This window comes from Quercus lobata, chromosome 4 (assembly GCF_001633185.2).
Source record: "Quercus lobata isolate SW786 chromosome 4, ValleyOak3.0 Primary Assembly, whole genome shotgun sequence".
NCBI classification, from domain to species: Eukaryota; Viridiplantae; Streptophyta; class Magnoliopsida; order Fagales; family Fagaceae; genus Quercus; species Quercus lobata.
The window spans coordinates 97,069,196-97,090,507 of NC_044907.1; the positions used below are offsets into that span (position 1 = coordinate 97,069,196).

Here is a 21,312-nt window from a genome sequence, read left to right on the forward strand (position 1 = left end):
TTTCCTAAGAAAATGTTTTTTTACCTTGATCCGTCTCATTTCTTGAGGATCTGGTTTCGCAATTGATTTGGATGGAATTAATGAGATTTATTTTGAATCTGTAGAAATTTTAGGTTTTGGATTCGGGATTTTTCGTTTGAATTCGTTGGATTGGAGAGTAACATTTGAATTTTACGATTTTGTTTTTTTCTTTGTATTGATTTCGTTTCCGATAATGGATTGGTTGACTAAACTAGTTTGACCGTTGAATTAAGCTTAGTTGTGTGGATGAACAAGTAATATGAATGACTAGATCAAAGGCATTAGGGAATGCTTTTATTCGCGATTGATTTGTATGAAAATATAGGCAGATTCATATGAAATTAATGCAGTTTCGAACAAAATCAAGGAGTTTACTATGCTAATGTCGATAATTACCACATTGATTTTCTCAGGTTTCATCTTTACAAGGAGAACACAGACACACAGGAGGCCTTAGGAGTGATAGGAAAGATGCTTGGCATCCAGGTATGTAATTTTTTTTGTATTCGAAATTGCTTAAGCTTTGCCAATGAGCCCCAGCTCAAATGGCATTTTGTTCTCATAAAAGTATTTTAATTGATGCTTATCTGTGTCAAGGTTTACAAGTTGACTTGGTCAAATTTGCGGATTAATCAGATATGCAGATTAAATAGGTTGGCAAATTGAATTTTCCAATGATCACACTGGAGAAAAGTTTGAAGCTTCTCTTCATTGTCATAACAAGGTACCAAAGAATTACACTTGGGATTTATTTTAAATTTCAATTGAGTGGGAATCTATCATTATGATGGGAATAGTCGATTTTCCATATCTGCATTTCAAGTGCATGGGAATTTCTCTTTTTCATAATAATAGTAATAGCTTCTACATATATTATTATTATTTATTTGATTAAGTATTCAAGCTACCACTCTTAGGTTCCCACTTAGGTGAATAGAACAAGGTCATGACCCATTTAGTGGTGGCTGAAAGAAGTCATTAAGTAGTTACATTAATACTTCATTTGGAGAAGGATGTACTAGCGTAGTCTCTTTTTTGTGTTTCCAGGTAACAGCTTTCAAGCAGCATGCAAGTAGATTAACTGCTCTTAATGAAAGGTTGATTGGTATATATCAAAGTGGGTGACTTTTGGTAAGGTCAATGAGTTCTTATTTCTTTGTTTTATTGACCTTTTTGTTGCGTGATGCATACGTGTCTTATAGCTGCATTTTTGTCCAGCTATGTTAAGGAAGGACTTCTTCTTGGCCAGCTCATGGGAAACCGGTTTACAATCACATTGCGGTAAGGGTGTTTTCCTTGTTCACTAAACCAGTTTTATTTTTAGTAATAAATATTTCATATTTCTTTCTTAAAACATCCATGTCTCCGTTGGAGTATAATAATGCACATATAGATTACCATGAAAAAATCCAATGAACCAATTAAATTAAACTAATTTTGTCTTTGCTGCCTATTTAATTGATTTGTTGCATATTGTCCATTAGTTGTATGTAATTGAACTACTTGAAAAAAACATAAAGGTTGTTTGTATATCTTTGTTTTGTATTATAAATATTGAATAATAAAAATAGGGTTTTTTTATTGAATAATATCGTTAATTATTTGATGAATCCCATGGATTACAAACTAGGGTTTTTTTTTTTTTTTTTTTTTTTTAAAGCATGATAATTTAATCTTGTCAATTGCACTATAGGTATTTAGTATGCAATTTTCTTTTTTTCTTGGAGAGGCCATTTCTTAGTTTTGACCGTATCTATAAAAATAAATAAATAAATCCAAGTTTATCTCATCAATAATCAAAAAGCAGTCATCTAAAAATGTAATTCTGGAAGTGATACAATGCGTCCTTGAAGTAGTCTTTTACCGCATGCCATCAGATGTGGCAAATAATCCCATAATTAAGGTGGCTTTGCAGTATACTTAATACCAATTCTGAATTCTCCTGTTGGGGAGAAATTCCGATTTAATTGTGGAACGGCAGATCTCAAGAAAGAGTGGAGACTGGAATGCTACAAATGAAAGGATTGTAAGACCTGCCAATGTGTAGACCCAAATTATAAACGTTGCCTTTACGTCTAGCATAAGCTGAAGGGCAGCACAAAAGGCGATCAACATGCTTACAACGGAAATGAAAAGAGTGGAAAGGCCAACAATCAATTTTATGGGCAACAAGACGAGGAAATCTTCTTCAGCAAAACGTGATGTAAGGATAACCAAAAACACTAATACCGAAGTAGAGGAGGTAAGGAGAGAAATTGCGTCAGCGACAGCAAAAACCCAGAACTTGGAAGATTGATTTGACTGTTTTTGCGTTAAAAAGATGGGAATGCCGGTGAACTGATTATTACCACCAGGAACAGTGAAGGCTGCAGCAAACATAATAGTAGCGATGAGAGTACCCACAACAGTGAAGGATCTTGCTGTCTCCTGCGCCCATTTCTCCCCCTCTCTCATCAAGTTCTCGTGGGTGATAGTAAAGAGTTCGCGAGGCTTTTGGCAATCTATATTTAACTCTTCCTTACACTTTGGATGTACAACTCTCTCCACCGCCTGCAGTGATTTCATTAAAAACTTGTAAATGAATATTCTCAGATTATAAAGATGCAGTAGTGTGTGATGTTGCCTATGGATCCATATCATTTGTTACCTAGTCAATCTTGGCAATATATGATAGGAAGACTAGTCATGATGGCTTCAAAAATACTTATTCACTAATAGCAAATCAACACAATAAGTGGGAATATATAATTTGTTTGTAATGTGGTTTAATGTAGAAGCTGTTCTCTGGAATTTGTGGAAGATAATTCTTGTCTCTTAAAAAATTTCTAAAAGTAATTTTTATCTCTATGTTTTTACAAATATATCATTTTATTATTTTGGGTGAGTTCGATTGATATTATGCTTTTTTATTTTTATTTTTTGAGAATCAATATTATACTTTTTTGAAGCGGTCTGTATACTTCTAACTTCCATTATAGTGCATTGTAGACACCCCATTATGTAACCTTAATTTAACCTGGGGAGAGTAAATTGGTAATTTCTCACACTAAGTGTAAAAATGTAATTTGAACCATTAAATCATCAATCACACTTTATGGAAATGATCTTGAGTTTTCAATGATCACAACATTTGACTGTCTTAATCAAATTATCGGATGGGAAGATATCACAAGATTAAACTTCAACAGTTAATGTACATTTGACTGGCTTTAGGCTGAGCTACACAAGGTTATTGATAATTATTTTTGATTGGACACTAAAAATAACTATTTCAAATTAATTATGTGGAGAATTGTGATTAGTTGAGTCCATTTTTTAATATGTGACTTAGTGCATTGAATTTAAATTCATAGTACGATAAAAGCAGAACACAATAGATAATGTGATCTAAGTAATTTTCTCAGTGAAGATCATTATAAAAATCATAATTATCATTTTGGAACATTCATTATCTTGAAAGTGTAACAATTTTTCGTCCAAATACAATTTTTAGCTCAGAAAATCACTCGAAAATGTGCAAAACAAGCAAGTGTGATGGACATGGAGTCTAAAACCCAAGTGTCGATCGGAACTTGGGATGGCCCTCCATGTGACGATTAGCATATGGGGTCTAGTCTCATCTAGTTTATGTTTTCTACTCCCGTTTCTCATCCAAATCTTGAAAATTTCAAGATAAGCCTCAACCATTTCGTGTGCTGACTTCCAGATGCTCTAGAGCCTTCCCAATGCCTCTATAAATAAAGGGGAACACCCCCCCCCCCCCCCCCCAACAATCAAAACACCCCACTCCCCTAGCTGTTAGAAGTTTCAAAACCTCTGCTAAGATACGTTTCTTCCTTAGCTCATCTGTTGGGTAGAATAACTTCTAATTCTCTCTAATTGTTAGTGCTATTTTTAGTGAAAGCTCAATTAGTGTGAAATCACTAATGCTTGTTTAGACTCCCAATTTTAAATTACGACTTCATTACTTTTACTCTAACTTATCTAAATGCGGAGCAAGAGTAAAGCATGTGCAATAAACCAGAACACTACTCTAAGCCATATGCAAGTACAATAAGCAATAAATGTAAAGCTTAAAGAGTAGGGAAGTGAGATGCAAACACAAGATAATACCGAGACGTGCTATCGAAGAGGAATCCGAAGTACTCAGCAAAAAATCTCTCTACAACCCTCCAAGCCGAAATCGATCCACTAGTAAATAAGTTAGAATACACGAATATCAAACAGACTCTCCAAGCCTAATCTACCCAATGTACTTGAGGCGTTCAAGCTCCTGCTATCAACGGACTTCTCAGAGTCTTGTCTTCACTAGTTATCTAGATCTCACAATTTTGCCAGATTACATCCACCAGATTGCGTCTGCCACTCAATGGCTTCTTCCAATGCTTCCCAAATGCACCAAAACTTCTCTCAACACTTAAAATGGGTGAGGTAAGTGTTTGGACTAAGAACCTCTTAAAGATGTGTAGATGGAGAGGTGCAAGTAGATGGAAAATTTAGAGAAATGATGTAAAGGATCGTGGGTAATGAGGGTTTATATAGTGTTGGTAAAGAATGAAAAAATTCACACTCCAAAAAGTAACAAGTAGTGGGTTTTGCGAGTCACTCGCGACTTGGCCTGAGTCGCGAGTCTCTCGTGAAGTCCAGCCTATCAATGTCTCTTCAAATTCTAGCATGTGCTTCTCACATGGCTTGTTCCACAGGTCAACAGTTGCGAGTCAAGTCGCGAAAACCACTTCTTTACAAATTCTTCACCAAACTCTCACAAACAGCCCTTACATTAAATCCCACAAAAATACAAGGAAATGATTGAACAAAATTCAGTCAAATTTGACACAAAATTAAAGCCAACAAAATACATAGTTGTAAATCACAAGTTTACAATCTCCCCTTTTGGCTATTCCATGACAAAACCCCTAAACAGACTCTAGACTTAAAATGTGAGTGTAGGAACAGAGACAAAACTCACTCATACCTAAATCTAAAATATGTGAAGCACTTGAACCATACACACCTGTATCCTGAAACACTTGCACATGGCAAATAACTTCATCAAGCACGAGACAAGTAGAATACAAGGCAAGTATAAAGAACAAGTAGAATGCGATTAAGATGGACAAGAGATATAAGAACATATAGCGTAACTTGATTAAACAAGAACAATCATTAAGAAATGACCATAATGAACATTTAACAAGTACATGATCATCCGAACACGCAACCAACTAAGAGTAGTGCAGAAATTAATTGCATGTCCAACAGGAACAAGATGCATTAAAGAAACTAAGGCAAGAAGCAATAGATAACTAAAAGCATCAAGAAACGGCTATAAAAACCAAGGAACACATAGTACTAAAGTAAACTGAGTTTTAAACTAAAGTAAAATAGAGTACTAAAAGGTTTAAAGTAAAAAAAAAAAAAAAAAAAAAAAAAAAAAAAAAAACATACATATTAGAAAACATATGTTAGAACTTCTAAGTTGTGTGGCTATAGGTTAGCTTTCTTCTTTTGAGCTCATTGTGCTCCCCCTTTCTATATGCACTCCCCCTTACTCTGAGATGCTCTCTCCCTTGCTCTATGATATATTCACAAAATTCACAAAAAGCTTTCTCCCCCTTTTTGGTGCGAATAGCTAAAGGTTAGCCTTAAGCTTGCGCTGAATCTCATCCAACTGTGTCTTAATGGTGGTCAAGCAAAGCTGAACATGATTATTATGAGAATACATGATATTTGCAAGTTCAAAAATGCGTTCATGTAAACCCTCCATCAAAGTCATCATCCTATCTACGTAAGGGAAAGATGATCGCTGAGAGTGAGTGCTGGAAGGTTGAAGCTCCAAAGTGTGAGGAGGAGATGTCTCAGGAAGTTTGGAGACACTAGGAGCAACTGAGCTTTTCTCAATGGGAGAGACATGAGAGGAGAATCCACTCTTTGAAGGCTTAGTGGGGCTCTTCTTTGCCATTTCAACAGAGAAGTGAACCTTGCGGCTTTGGAGTGAGTACAAGGAAATCGGACCTTGACAAGGCAAGACTGTTCCATCTTTAGGAGGATGAATGCCCTTGAGAGTAATGATCTTCATGATGAGGCTACAGAAAGGTAGACATGTCCTTGCAGCTAATTGCCCCGCAGTTCTTCCCAAAATCTGAAAGATGTGAGCACAAATGTCAATTTGAGCTCCATTAATGAGATCACATAGGAACTTGGCCCTTCCAAGGTTAATAAAACCCACGTTGGTTAAAGGGTACAAGTTTGAATGCATGATCAAGGTAAGAGTCTTCATTTCCAGCTAGAATCTTGAAGTACCAATTGATGTACATGTGGAAGAGACTTCATGGTGCGCACCTAAAGTCTCAAGAATTTTGACAACGAGAGCCAATCTGTCATCATAATGGGATGTATCCACATTTTTTGGATGATTTATCTGTCATCATAGTCCAAAGTGATGACAAAGTCTTTTCGATGAACCCAACATTTCAGTTTAGCTCCAATGAACCATGTGTTGGAGTAGAATTCTATGACCAATTCTTTAATAGGATCTTCAAAGCCACCAAACAAGCTAGCCCAATCTTTGTTAGCAAAGATTTTAGGGATAAAAGTTGATCCCAATGTATCAAACCTCACAATCCTTTCTACCACAGTTGGAGCATTCTTGAAATTGTTGTTAAAGGATTAAGAGTACAAAAGAGTCTTGAATCTCTTGTTATCAAAGTTCATCAACAATTGGCAGGTTCTCTTTTATATCAGAAATGAAGTGAGATCAATCAAAGGTTCTTTATCGCGTGAAGATCAATGAGGCATCTACAAGGCATCTACAAAATAGCCACATAAGCACAAACCATATACAAAAAGGTAACAAACTTGATTAGATGCAAGTTAGTCCAAAAACAAGCAAAAATAAAGGAAAATGCCCTAGAATATGATCAAATGATCATAACAAAGACACATGAATATGTTATATGTGCTAAAAGGTCTAAAAAGACTTAACTAGCATGAATGTTTGCAAAAACATGTCACATGATAGGGTGTGTGCATCAAGTATGCATGTGCAATGCATGATTAATGCATGAACAAGCACTCATGGGGCAAAGTGCGTAAAACACACAACCAATGATCAAAACATGTTAACTACGACTAAGTATGGTAAACCCCAAAAATTGGTACTCATTGAAGTCCAAATGGATAAAAAGATACCATAGAGGCATTTTGTGAAACACCTAGAATGCACACACTATACATATGTGATGAACAATGCATGAACATGTGAAAATCTTGCCTAAATACATGTTAAAATGCCGCATGGGGCCAACACAATCACCAACAAGCAAAATGGGACTAAGCCCAATCAACAAAAATGAAAAATTTTGCAAAAAAATTAAGTTTTTCCAACCCAAACACAAAACTAAACCTAACCCTAGGTTTTATGAATTCAAAGAAAAAAACAAAGAATTGAAAGATTGAGAGTGATTAGAAATACCTTGAAAGAGTCTTAGAGATGAAATCCAAGAGGGTTTGATGGTTTTAGAAAGAAAAAATATGTTTTGGAGAGAGGGAGTCAAGGAGTGCAAAAAGAGAATATGTTTTGAAAACTAAATTTTCGAGCCTTTAAAAACTGTCTTTTTCTACATTTCGCGAGTCAGTGACTCGCAAACCAGTCGTGAGCCTACTTGTGAAAAGTGCAGATGCACAAGGCAGATTTTCACCGGTCGAGTTTGAGTCGCGAAGCACTCGCGAAACTCTATGCCTGAAATTTTTAAGAAATAAAAATTTCTTAAGAAATTCTCTACTGGGGGCCACTCGCAAAAGCATTTGCGAAAAGGCCAAAAATAGAGTTTAACACTAAAGTCACAAAAATCACTTCTAGAAACGCATGAAACACTCAAAAATCTTTTGGGGTTTGATCAACAAGCAATTAAGCATACACAAATCACATTTGAACACATACAATCACACAAATGAAATAGGCATTCATTGAACATTAGACTTGTGTGTGTGAATCAAGTATGAACTAGTCCATAGTCTAGTATGAAGCTTCAATGATCAATTCAATCATGTCATACACAAATAACACGAAGTCAAGTGGCCTATCTCGCTAGTAGAAATGAACATATATGACCTCTCACCAAAGTGTTTACATTGATTGAAACCTTTTCATTTGACTTCCATTTTCACACTTTTTTATCAATACAACTCAATTTTTGAGCAACGATGCCATGAAATTTTTTATATTTCTTTGACAAATAAGCCTTGCCTTTGGCATCAAATATTTTCAATACATTTTTGCTCCACCTTTTCCTAGTCAAACTAGTTTTCGAAGCAAGACTTTTTCAACTCTTACTCTTTTTAGAGATTGACGTTTAAAGAGCTTTTTGACATAAAAATAAATGTGAGGAGATATATAGGATCAAGTCTATGCATGTATCAAGATCAAACAAGACTATTGGCTAGACATTCATGACAAGCTTAAAAATATATTTATAATAATCAAACAAAGATTACTAAATATTGCTCACACTTAAAATGTGCATACATAACAAGCTAAGTTCGTAAATGCACTACGCCATTAGTATAGAAGTACTAGGCCAAACTCAATATGTGACATGACACAATACAAGCGATCAAACTTTTGAGATTTTATACTTTTTTATGAGTTTTTGGATTTTTTACTCACTCAAAAACAAAGCAATAAAGTAAGATCAAAACAAAAACATTAAAAGAAACATGCTAGGAAGGAAGCATTGAAGCAAGAAGAATACCTATGACATGATACATGAAACTACGACCCTAATACATTGGAAGTATATATGCATGGACATGGTGAATAATCATGCATGAGTACCCTTCTTCACCCACACCGCATGGGTGCTTTGGGTAAGGTCCTTAGACTGAGGGGTACGACCAACATAACTCTCAAACCTCGGGGTGAAGCTAGCTAGGTAAGATGAGATGTTCTTAAGCATTTCCATGACATCTCCAATGAGTTAACCATCATTTTCTCCCTTAGCTTGCTTTCCTCTTGGCATTCTTCTTGTATTTTCTTGAGCATACAGAGAGTCAACCCTTTTGAGAACATGAAGCTTGAAGCAATTTGGTCTTTTATGCCCTCGAATGCCACAATGATGACAAAAATGCTTCACATGAGGTCCCCTTTGATTCTTAGGCAATGAGTTCCCTTTTTCCTTTGATTTTGGCCCAATGTCCTTCTTCTCAATGATAGGTATCTCAATCTTGGGCTTCTCTACACCCTTTGCCAATACAAACTTCATCTCCCTTCTTGGTTCGCCACTCAAACTTTCTTCACCGGTGTAGCCCAATCCGGTTTTGTCCGTGGAAAACTTTAAAGATGAAAGTACACTATCAAGCATTTTGGTTGTGATGTGCTCCACTTTGACATTAGCTTAAATCACCTCAAGTTCGAGAAACTTGATCTTAGAGTAGGCATTCAGTAGCTTTTCTTTTAACTCTTCAACTTCACACTTGGCATCTTTAAGTTGTGCAAGAGTGGATTTGTGTTTTCTTCAATTTTCTTCATCTACTTGACTGCACTTTTAGCAACTTTAGCATATTTGCCACAATCCTCAAGCAATACGTCCTACACATCTTGAAGATTCTTATCACCTTCATTGAGATACACATCCTCATCATCCAAAACTTCATCTTCTTCACCCTCGAAGTGAACACTAAGTTCTTCAACCAAATCATAATTTGAGCTCTTTGAGTCACTAAGGGTAGTTGTTAGCACTTTACCCTTTCCTCTTAAATAGTCTGGACACTCCTTCAAATGCCCATGACCATTACATTCATAGCGAACAATCCCTTGGGGTGGTTATCAGTCTTTTGCATCCTTCTTCTTGAAGTCTCTTTTGTCATTCTTAAAGGATAAGAATTTTCCTTTGCCAAAAGACTTCCCATTGTTCTTCATATTTAGAAACTTTTAGAAGTTCTTTGCAAGATATGTCACCCCTTTTTCAACATCATCCTCATCCGAGAAATCACTGATTCTCTCATTTAAGGTTTTGAGAGAAAGTGATTTGCTAGACTTATGAGAGGGCAATTCGAGCTCATAAGTTTGAAGAGAGCCAACAAGTTCTTAGATCTTGATCTCATCCAAATCTTTACTCTCCTCAATGGCGGTAACTTTGGCTCAAAAGATTTCGGGTAAGGATCTCAAGACTTTCCTTACAACTTTGGCATCCTCAATCTTTTCTTCAAGAATGAGCTTGGCAATCACAATCTCATTGAGTCTCCCATAGAATGAGTCAAACGACTCATCTTCACTTCCTCAAATCGAGTAGTGAGCATTTTCAATTTGGTGTCTTTGACCTTCTTGGTTCCCTCATAGGTAGTCTCAAGCATAGTCCACACCTCTTTAGCAGTCTTCACATGAGAAATCCTCTAAAATTCTTTAGTAGAAACACCACAAAAAATTGCATTAGTAGCTTTGTTATTGGCATTTGCCAAAGCAAGTGCGGCCTTGTCCCACTCGATCTTGGGTATAGTTGGTCTCACCCACCCATTCTCCACGGAATCTCAAATGGTCTCATCAATAGCACATAGAAAAGCATGCATACGTACCTTCCAAAATGCATAGTTACTCCCATAAAAAAAAGGAGGTGCGTTAAGGGACTGAGATCTATCCATCTTAAAAGGCGTCTAGGATCACACAAAGATAACAAAATCCAAAAAGTGTACCTGCTTTGATACCAATTAAAAGCTCAATTAGTGTAAAAACACTAATACGTGTTTAGACCCCCAATTTTAAATTACGGCTTAATTGTTTTTACTCTAACTTATCTAAGTACGGAACAAGAGTAAAGCACGCACAATAAACCAAAACACTACTCTAAGCCATAAGCAAGTACAATAAGCAATAGATGTAAAGCTTAAAGAGTAGAGAAGAGAGATGCAAACACAAGATAACACTGAGATGTGTTATAGAAGAAGAAACTGAAGTACTTGGCGAAAAACCTCTCCATAGCCCTCCAACTCAAAATCGACCCACTAGTGAATAAGTTGGAGTACACGAATATCAAAAAGACCCTCCAAGCCTAATCTACCCAATATACTTGAGCCCTCCAAGCTCCTACTACCAATGGACTTCTCGGAGTCTTGTCTTCACTAGTTATTTGGATCCCGCAATTGCGCTCAATTGCATCCGCCACTCAATGGCTTCTTCCAATACTTCCCAAATGCACCAAAACTTCTCTCAACGCTTAGAATGGGTGAGGTAAGTATTTGGACTAAGAACCTTTCAAAAATGTGTAGATGGAAAGGTCGGAGCAGATGGAAACTTTAGAGAAATGACGTACAGGATTGGGGTAAAACAATCTCTAACTCTCAAGCGTTTGGCTAGGGTTTCTCTCTCAAAAGTTTCTTCAACAAATACTCCTTCTTCTTCTTACATTTCATGGGTAATAAGAGTTTATATAGTGTTGGTAAAGAATGGGAAAAGTTACAATCCAAAAAGCAATAGGTAGTGGGTTTCGCTAGTCACTTGTGACTTGGCCTGAGTCACGAGTCACTCGCAAAATCCAACCTGTCAAGTCGTGAGTCACTTCTCACGTGGCCTGTTTCGTGGGTCAACAGTCGCGAGTCAATTGTGAGTCAAGTCACGAAAACCACTTCTTCAAAGATTTTTCACCAAACTCTCACACATAGCCCTTACATTAAATCTCACAAAAAATACAGGGAAATGATTAAACAAAATTACAATCAAATTTGACACTGAATTAAAGCAAACAAAACACATAATTGTAAATCACAACTTTACATTTAGTATGGATCTAGAGTTTGAAACTCAAAGTTCTCTTGATTTTTACAGATAATTCGTGCTTACTTAGGATTGCATGTAGGTATGATTCCTGATCAGCATGCAAAATGGGTTGAATTTGACTAATCTTATTTTTTTCTCTATCAAGCATAGGTCCGGTAATCTAAATTAAGTGGCAGGTACATTAAGTAGAAGGCATCCTTTGCTCAAACTATAGAGGAACACGTATTAGGTTTTTAGGTTTTTGTTAGGACATATGTGATTCAATGTTAGGAACATATGTCAATATTTATGTAATTGGCTAATCCCTTGACAAAACGCACTTTACTTGTAATTGGGTAGATCTAGGAAGTGTTTGATGTTTCAAGAAACCTTGTTTCAAGTTCAAGTGTTAAAGTCATGCAAGTCTGTCTAAGAATCAAGTGTGAAAGTGCTGCTCATTAAAGCTCAACAGCTAGCTCGACAGCTAGTATCTATTGAGGCTTAAAGAGCTGTCTGAATCCCGTGGCTCAACAGCTGCTCGACAGATAGGTATCTGTCGAGGTTTATGAAGTTCAGTTTTTCAGGACTGGTTTTCATCCAATCTGTGAGTATGTGTTTAAGCTTTCTTTTCTCACAACCCTAAACATATATAAGAATTATTTTAAGGGACATCAAAGGTGACACAAGTTACACAAGAGAAATTTTCACAAGTGTGAAGAAGAGTGCGACCGGAGACCTAGTTTGCCCTAGTTCTTCAAGAAGTTGTTGTGTTTATATACCGTAGGGTTTTATGACCAAGCAACTTCATGATCTTCATCGTCTGGACGAATTGAAGAACTTTGCAACCAACATCTTCTTCAAGTTGGTGTGTTAGTCACGCACTGGAAGCCGTGCATAATTGGTTAGTCACGTATTGGGATCCGTGCAAAAAGGGTGGTGTTCATACATTGAAGAGTTCAGAGGTTCTGAAGCAGTAGAAAGTTTCTACTGTAAGTTCATCTACAAGGATTGTAGAGTCTAGGGACAAAAGTTTTGTACTAGATCTGAAACTTCTCTTTACTATAGTGGATTTCTTTTCGGGAAAGTTTCTCCCCAAATTTTTTACTATGAAACTTGTTTATTTCATTGGTTTTCCTGGATTATCATATCTTATCTTATTTATTTTTCCGCTGCATGATTTTGACATGATATTGATGTTTCTTTGTTTTAACAAGTTTTATTCATAATAAATCTAATTAACAACTTGGATTTAAAACTTGTTAATTCTATCAATCGGGGTCTAAATTTCCCAACAGTTTTGAAGTTGTCAAGGAGTTGAATAAATATTATCCTAACTTTGGAAATGTGTGGAAGGATTTCTCTAAGATTCCAAGCAACCATTTCTTGTTGTAAGAAGGTTTTTCTTCCAAAGATAACCAATTATGCATTGCTCAATGATCTTTGTGAAGATCATTTATTCATGAAACTCATGGAGGTCTTATAGGACATTTTGGGAGGGATAAAACTCTTGCTCTTGTGCAAGAAAGCTTCTATTGGCCCAAGTTGGCACATAATGTTATGTCTTGTGAGTAGTTGTAGAACCTACCAGGTTCCTAAGAGTCATGGCAAGTACATCGAATGATATACTCCATTACTTGTTCCCAAGGCTCTATGAAAAGCTAACAGGTTAGACTTTGTTTTCAGTTTGCCACGAAATTAAAGAAACAAGGACTCCAACATAAAGGTTGTAGATAGATTTTTGATGATGGCTTATTTTTCCATTATAGCAAGAATTCTTAAGCCTATTTTGTTGTTGATGTATACTTTAGGGATGTATCCAAGCTTCATGGTATTTCAAAAACTATCAACTCTGATTTTGATTTAAAGATCATAAGTCATTTTTAGCACACTTTTTGTAGGAAGTGTGAAACAACACTTCAATTCAGCTCTTCTTACTATCAACAAGCAGATAGTCAAACCGCTGAAATGAAGGGAAAATGGCAAAGCTTACTGCTTACCTGACACACAAAGTAGAAGAAAAAAAAAGTGAAAAAAAAGGGAAAAATTTCCCTTACAATGACACACACCACTTTGACTAGTCTTGTCTATTAGCTAGCATTTAAATTTAGCAAAATAATAATAATAATAACAATCACTGCATTTTAGGGTTTTCTTTTATTTTGTAATTTGTTTATGGCATTTCAATTGATAGTCCTACATTTTACACAATTTTTTTTTCCTCAATTTCTTGACATTTCAGTTTCAAACTATGGGATTTTGTTATGAACACAAATTTTAAATACTTTGAAAAAAAGATAAAAAGTTGAGTTTAACTTATATTTTAAAAAGCAATCAAGACAATAAAAGATGTATAAAACTTTGCAAGTAAATTTCTATGTTCCTAATATTTTCAACTTGAATTATTTTCACAATTTATTTTAAAGAATTAACTTAGATGTCTAACTATAGTTTACGTTTAATTTTCAGTTATTTTTTTTTTTAATATTGTCTTTTAATCTTGCCCCCTTGAACCATAATCATGGCATCGGCACTAGATGTACCATCTCAACATGCGAGTTGGCTAGAGAACTCCTTGTTTTTCCATGTGTTATATGAACCCTTAGATGCAATGATGATGATACTGACAGTGATGATGGGCATGGCGCGCCTAGCGCTTTAGACGGTGATGATGCTCCTTCAAATACCGATGTTTGATCCCTTTGTCCATCTTAAAAAATAAAAAATAAAAATAAAAAAAGAGGAGTAAATTAGGTACTAGTGGACAGGGGCAGAGTTTTTTTAGATATTTTTGCTTTGATGCATATGTTTGGTTCTTCAGTGAGAGGTGAAAGACAATTTTATTACTTTTCATAGTGATCATTATTTAATTATGAGATAGCATTACATGCTTGATGTACTTTTGGGTTGTTGTATGTGGTTTCAGTTTTAAAATGCACCTTGATTCTGATAATAGTGATATATTTTGAAATGTATATTTGTTTGGCTTCACACGCTGTTTTTGAGATTATGTTGATATCTATTTCGGTAGCATTATGAATGAAATAATTCTTTAGCTTTTTATTCATGACATGTTTAGGTATTCCAGATGGTGCGGGTAACAGTTCTTGTTTATTACCTTTTACAGGAAAGACAAGTTGGAGTAAAGTCAAGAGTTCAAACTGTAAAGTTGAATTTATTCAACTATGTGTTGGTTTTATTCCGTGCTAAATTTGCTTGTAATTTAACATTTAGAAACCTTGTATTTAGGTGGGAATAATTTAAGAGTTGTGTGTAAGAGAGTGTGAAGAATTGATCAAGTGTGTGCATCAAGAGGCATCTCGCGACTGACTCGCAAGTGGTGACTCGCCAGAATCCAGCACACGTGTGAAGCATCCAGGAAGTTGAAGGGTGAGGATAGTTGGATCACTACAGGACAAAAAGTACAGTCTAGCCATTCTTTTATCTGGCAGCTGGAACTCGTGACTTGTCCTAGTTGCATGTGACTCACCAGTGCATCCTGTTTTGCTGAAAAGTGGCTTTTCACATTCCTTCTCATACCCTAATATAAATACCCTTATACCCATGAAATGTAAAGAGCTTCTAGAGAGAATTTTGAGAGATAAACCCTAGAGAAAAAACAAGATTGATTCATCTACAATCTTTTACCTTTGATTCTCCAAATTCCTCTATTCTCATCCTCTCCATAGTCACACCCATGAAAGGATCTTAAGCCAAATCCTTACCTCACCGCATTCAGAGCAGTGAGAAGGTTCTTGGTGTATTGGGAAGCAGTTCAAGAGAGAGTCAATTCATATTGGTTGATGCAATGGGCTTATTGAGGGATCCGGTAAGCTAGAAAAGACAAGGTTAGGCGTAACCCTGTTGGAGCAAGAAGCTTGGAGGGTTTAGGTACATCGAATAGATTAGGCTTGAAGGGTCTATTGCTATTCATGTATCCCAACTAATTTTCTAGTGAATCATTTTACCGCTTGGAGGGCAGTGGAGAGGTTTTTCACCTAGTTCTTCAGTTTCCTCTTTGATAGAACGTGCCGGTGTTATCTTCTGTTTGCTTCTCTTTATCCTTTACTCTTTGCTTTTAATTACTGTTGTGTTGTGATTAAAATATGGCTTAGAGTAGTTTGATATTTGGGTATTGCCTATATTTATCATTCCGCACATATATTGTTTGAATATAAGCTTGTATCGGTGTTTTTGTATTTAGGGGTCTAAACATTCACTAGTGTTTTACACACTTAGTGAGCTTTCAATTGGTATTAGAGCGGGTACACTTTGACATATTTCTATATTCTTAGTGTGATCCTAGACCCCTTGTAGCTATGGATGAAGCTATGGAAAAGGCTATGTTGAATTGTAGTGCAAATGTTTGTGATAATGGCTCTATGAGTATCTTTAAAGATTTTCCTAACAATGAACTCCTAGAGTTGTTAAAAACAAAGAAACATGCTAGAGTGTTTGTTCATATGCTGAAGTATTTTGAACACAAGAATCATGTCTTACACAACAGTCTATGTGAGTCAAATTCATTGATTGAGAAGTATAAAAGGAGAAATAGAATATTGTGTGACAAGATTGATCACCTTAAAAAGAAAATTCAATCTAGTAAGAGAATAGAAAGTGAAGATGATTTTCTTTTTACAGGTCAAGAGTGCTTATCTCATGCTTGCTTGTTTGTGCACACCTCTTTGAAGGTATTCAATTCTTGTTTATGGTATCTTGATAGTGGATGCTCTTGTCATATGACAGGAGATAAATCACTATTTAAGTCTTTCAAAGAGAAGGTTAATGACTATGTAACATTTGGAGATGGAAACCATGCTCAAGTTCTTGGCAAAGGGACTATTAAGATACAGGGACTACCTCTATTGAAAGTTGTTCTTTACATTAAAGGGCTTAAGGCAAATCTCTTGAGCATCAATCAAATATGTGATGAGGACTTTCTTGTTCAATTCTCAAAGAAGGGGTGTGTGATCATAAATGAAGTAGAGATTCAAGTCTTGGAGGGATATCAAACTACTGACAATTGCTATGGAGTAGTTACTACACCAAATATCTCTTATAGGGGTGCACGAGTCGATGTGTTGGAACTTTGGAATCAAAGATTTGGTCATGCAAACTTCAAACAAGTGGCGAATGTGTCCAAACTTGAAGTCATTGTGGGGCTCCCGAAATTCGAAGAGGTGGAGAAGACCATTTATGGCGCTTGTCAAATGGGAAAACAAACATAGGCAAATCATCACAAGGTGAATGTGATCTCTACATCATGTTGCTTAGAGCTTCTCCATATTGATTTAATGGGGCCCACAAGAACAAAAAGCTTAGGAGGAAAATGGTATATTATGGTCATTGTCGATGATTTCTCAAGATACACATGGGTGGAATTTCTTAGAGAGAAATCGGAAGCATGTGAGAAGATGGAGAATCTTTGTAAGAGACTTCAAAACGAGAAAGGGGTACCAATTGTCAAGATAAGAAGTGACCATGGCAAGGAGTTTGAGAATGCACGATTTGAGTCTTTTTGTGAGAATGTTAGGGTAATTTTGATGTAATTGGCTGATTCTTTGACAAAACGCCTTTACTTGTAATTGGGTAGATCTAGGATGGGTTTAGTATTTTAAGGAACAAGAGTTCAAATTTAGTATTAAAGCCATGCAAATTTGTCCAAAAAACAAGTGAGGAAATGATGTTCATTAAAGCTCGACAGATAGCTCGACAAATTCATATCTATCGAGGTTTAATGATGGATCTTGATAGCAGCTCAACATAAGCTGTATCTATCGAGAATTATGAAATTAGATTTTCCAGATCTGATTTCACGCATATCCATGAGTATCTGTGTAGGGTTTCTTTTCTCACAACCCTAAACATATATAAGGAATATTTTAAGGGCTGTCACAGGTGATGCAAAGGTTGTTGCACTCGATTGTTACATGTATATTATGACCGAAGACAATTTTCCCTAGTTCATCTTTCTCTTTATAGAAGTTGCTGCGTCTTTACACTAAGGGTTTTGTGACCAAAGAGCTTCCTGATCTTCATGTTGATGAACTGAAGAACTTTGCAGCCAACATTCTTCTTCAAGTTGGTGTGTTAGTCATGTACTGGATCCGTGCATCATTGATTAGTCACGTATTGGGATTCATGCATTGAACAGAGAGATTGCCACTATATTACAAGTCTAATTGGGTATTGGGGTAAGGGTTCAACTGTAGGTTGGTATTAGGTACTAGGATTCCTTTTACTTGTAACCGTTTGTTTTGATAATAGTAGATTCTTGAGAGTGGTGACCTTAAAATCATCCTGTGGGGTTTTGCCTTAGTAGTTTTCCCCATTCGTAAACAACTCACCTATGTCAAAATTTAATTTCTGTTACACTAAGTTATTTGGTGATTTGTTTGTGCTACCACGTCATTGCATGTAATTGAATTAATTAATTCGCTTGACTATTTAATTAATTAATTGATTTGTAATAAGAGGTCAATACATTTTTGGCCTATCAAGTGGTATCAGAGCAGGCACACTCTAATTAGGTTTTAATCTTTGGTGTGTGATCCATTGACCCTTGTTTGTCATGGATAGAGGACAATCACTCATTATACCTCCTTTATTTGATGGCACTAACTATGCATATTGAAAAGTATGTATGAGAGCTTTCTAGCAGTCCTTAGATAAGAAAGTGTGGCAAGCTGTGGAGATTGGCTGGACTAAGCCAAAGGAAGCGTCAACTGACTAGGATGAGGCCAAGATAAAAGTGGCGAACTTCAACAATAGAGCATTGAATGCCCTATTCAGTGCGGACACGAATAAGGAGTTTAAGAAAATATCATCGACAAAAATTGCAAAGGAAGCATGGACCATCCTCTAGACAACCTATGAAGGGACTAAGGCTATCAAGGACTCAAAACTCTAAAGGCTCACTACTAGCTTTGAAGAGATAAAGATGGAGGAGGATGACACGTTTAATGAGTTCTATGCTATGTATGACATTATGTATAATATTATGTATGACAGTATGTTGTGATTAATAAAGTTGTTTTATTATTATCTAAAATAATGGTAACATGAATATTTGGACATTATCATATAGTCCATGAGATGCATAATATGTAATTTATGTAATTTAGTCACAGAAGATATAAATCACAAGTTCTTTGTAAACTCAGAATTTTAGTTTATAGTCGGTGATGAAATTAGGCATTTCATCTGCAAAGATTATGACATATCAACTAAGATGATTTGTCTTGATCATGGAAGTGGAGACTTTTAGTTGATATGTTGATATGTTTTAAGTGTTAAGACTTATTGAACTGGACCGTTGTGATATTTATTATTCTACTAACGACTGTCAAATGCATAATAAATCTCACGACTTTTATTTACATCAACTCTTAATCTTGAGAGAATAATGAATCTGATCATGAAGTGTAAGTTGCTTTGATATAACAGAAGTGAGATCTAAAGTCAGGATCAAAACCTCAGTATGTTGGGAAGCCACATTTAGTATTGAAGGAACATATATTCTCAAGATGGAATTCATAATCTCTTAACGGAGATATAAAATATTCTCTTAAGATAAATTTAATGGGTTTGGTTATTTAGAGTGTTAGACCTAACCACTTTAGTAAGGAGTTACTAAAGTATATATTTACGAAATTAGATTTCATAAATATATGATGAATAACTTAAAAGATTAAATTGGGTACTCAAGGATTAAGATGTAGTAATCTTCAAAGTGGTAGTCAACATTTCATGACTTTGTATTACTACGAATATTTTAATAAAGGGGTTGAATATATAATAAAGTCTTGGGATATAATTTATTAATAAGGCCTAGAATGCAATTATATTTATATAGTGGTATTAAATATAATTAATGGTAATTTTGGGCCTGTCAAGAGTTGAGAGAAAGGCCAAAAACTAATTGGAGCTAGTGTCTTATTTGTCCCTTTTGGTCCCACTCCAAGCCACATACTAAAGCCCAATTCGAATGGCCCAAAAGACTAGTTCGATTAGATAATCAATTATATATAAGGAGAGAAACATACAGAATTTTAGAGGTCTATGAAATGGTGTGTATATGAGTGTAAACCACTCTCTTATTCTACCTTGAACTGATTGAGAGACTACACTTCTTAGTCATAAGTGGAATTGGAGTGAAGATTAAAAGTGTTCCCAAGTACATCTAATCTTTGGTTTTGAATTTCATCGCACTAAGGTACGCTCTCTTGTTCTTAAATTCTGAAATTTACATAGTACATGTTATCAATTGCGAATGAAGTAGATCCATTAATTTTTCGCTATGTATGTTTTGTATGAGATACAAACACATGTTTTTCCAACAGATGAGATGACGACCTCTCGATGACTTACCCTTTGTCATTCGTGACAAAAAGGGGGAGTAGTTTTGGATGATGAAAGTAGTCTTGTATTTAGGGGAAGAGTTAGCATAGGACATTTTTGTTAGGAGGAATGCCTATATTTTGAGGGATGTAGTGAGGATTTTATGTACTTTTCTTTTCTTTCTCTATAGTTACATTATCCTTTTGTATACCGGTCTTGTGACCATTTATTTATGACATACATTGTATTTACTTTTCATATATATATATGATAATGTATGTTGTTCTTCACCTATCTCTACTTGTGTTGTTTCTTTTCTCTCTTTATACACATGTTTCTTTATGTATGCAATCTTTATTTCTATTTCACACTAAGATACCTTGATGAGTTTTTTTTAAAGTGTTTCAAAAAGACAGGTTGTGAAAATCTACCATGTCATGAACTCTCTTCTTGCAAAGTTTTTCAAGAATTTGTGTTAGGGTTAGATTTTATTTTATTCAACAAGTGGTTATGAGTTTAGTGTTTTAAGGCTTCTCTCATAATTCATTTGATTGTTGTGATTTTGTCACAGATTGCCAAAGGAGGAGATTGTTAGGGTAATTTTGATGTAATTGGCTAATCCTTTGACAAAATGCACTTTACTTGTAATTGGGTATATCTAGGATGGGTTTAGTACTTCAAGGAACAAGAGTTCAAGTTTAGTATTAAAGTCATGGAAATCTGTCCAAGAAACAAGTGAAGAAGTGTTATTCATTAAAGCTCGATAGATAGCTCGACAGATTCATATCTATCAAGGTTTAATGATGGATCTTGATAGCAGCTTGACAGAAGCTGTATGTATCGAGAATTACAAATTTAGATTTTCTAGATCTAATTTCATGCATATCCATGAGTATCAATATAGGATTTCTTTTCTCACAACCCTAGACATATCTAAGGATTATTTTAAAGGCCGTCACAGGTGATGCAAAGATTGTTGCACTCAATTGTTACATGCATATTGTGACCGGAGACAATTTGTCCTAATTCATCTTTCTCTCTATAGAAGCTACTGCGTCTTTGCACCAAGGGTTTTGTGACCAAGGAGCTTCCTGATCTTCATGTTGATGAACTGAAGAACTTTGCAGCTAACATTCTTCTTCAAGTTGGTGTGTTATTCATGTATTGGGATTCATGCATTGAAATGAGAGATTGTTGCTACATTA

General features: G+C 35.5%; 1 protein-coding gene and 1 long non-coding RNA gene across 3 annotated transcripts in view; one reads left to right on the top strand and one right to left on the bottom strand.

Annotated features, from left to right (window-relative positions):
* Positions 1-1,517, top strand: part of LOC115987666 — a 1,970-nt gene extending 453 nt beyond the window's left edge. Inside the window, exons 2-4 of the long non-coding RNA XR_004091177.1 lie at positions 435-507; positions 1,069-1,152; positions 1,240-1,517. This is a non-coding gene — a long non-coding RNA (uncharacterized LOC115987666). The remainder of the gene's footprint in view (positions 1-434; positions 508-1,068; positions 1,153-1,239) is intronic.
* A 315-nt stretch (positions 1,518-1,832) lies between these two features.
* LOC115987995 (ankyrin repeat-containing protein NPR4-like) overlaps positions 1,833-21,312 on the bottom strand; it is a 33,741-nt gene continuing 14,261 nt past the window's right edge. Inside the window, exons 2-3 of one of the 2 annotated variants that reach the window (XM_031111616.1) lie at positions 2,143-2,571; positions 1,984-2,054 (exon numbers count right to left, since the gene is read on the bottom strand). In XM_031111616.1, the coding sequence (XP_030967476.1) occupies positions 2,031-2,054; positions 2,143-2,571 (453 nt within the window). In that variant the 3' untranslated portion in view covers positions 1,984-2,030. Of the gene's footprint in view, positions 2,572-21,312 lie in introns of both variants that reach the window. The other variant, XM_031111615.1, reaches the window with a different exon arrangement.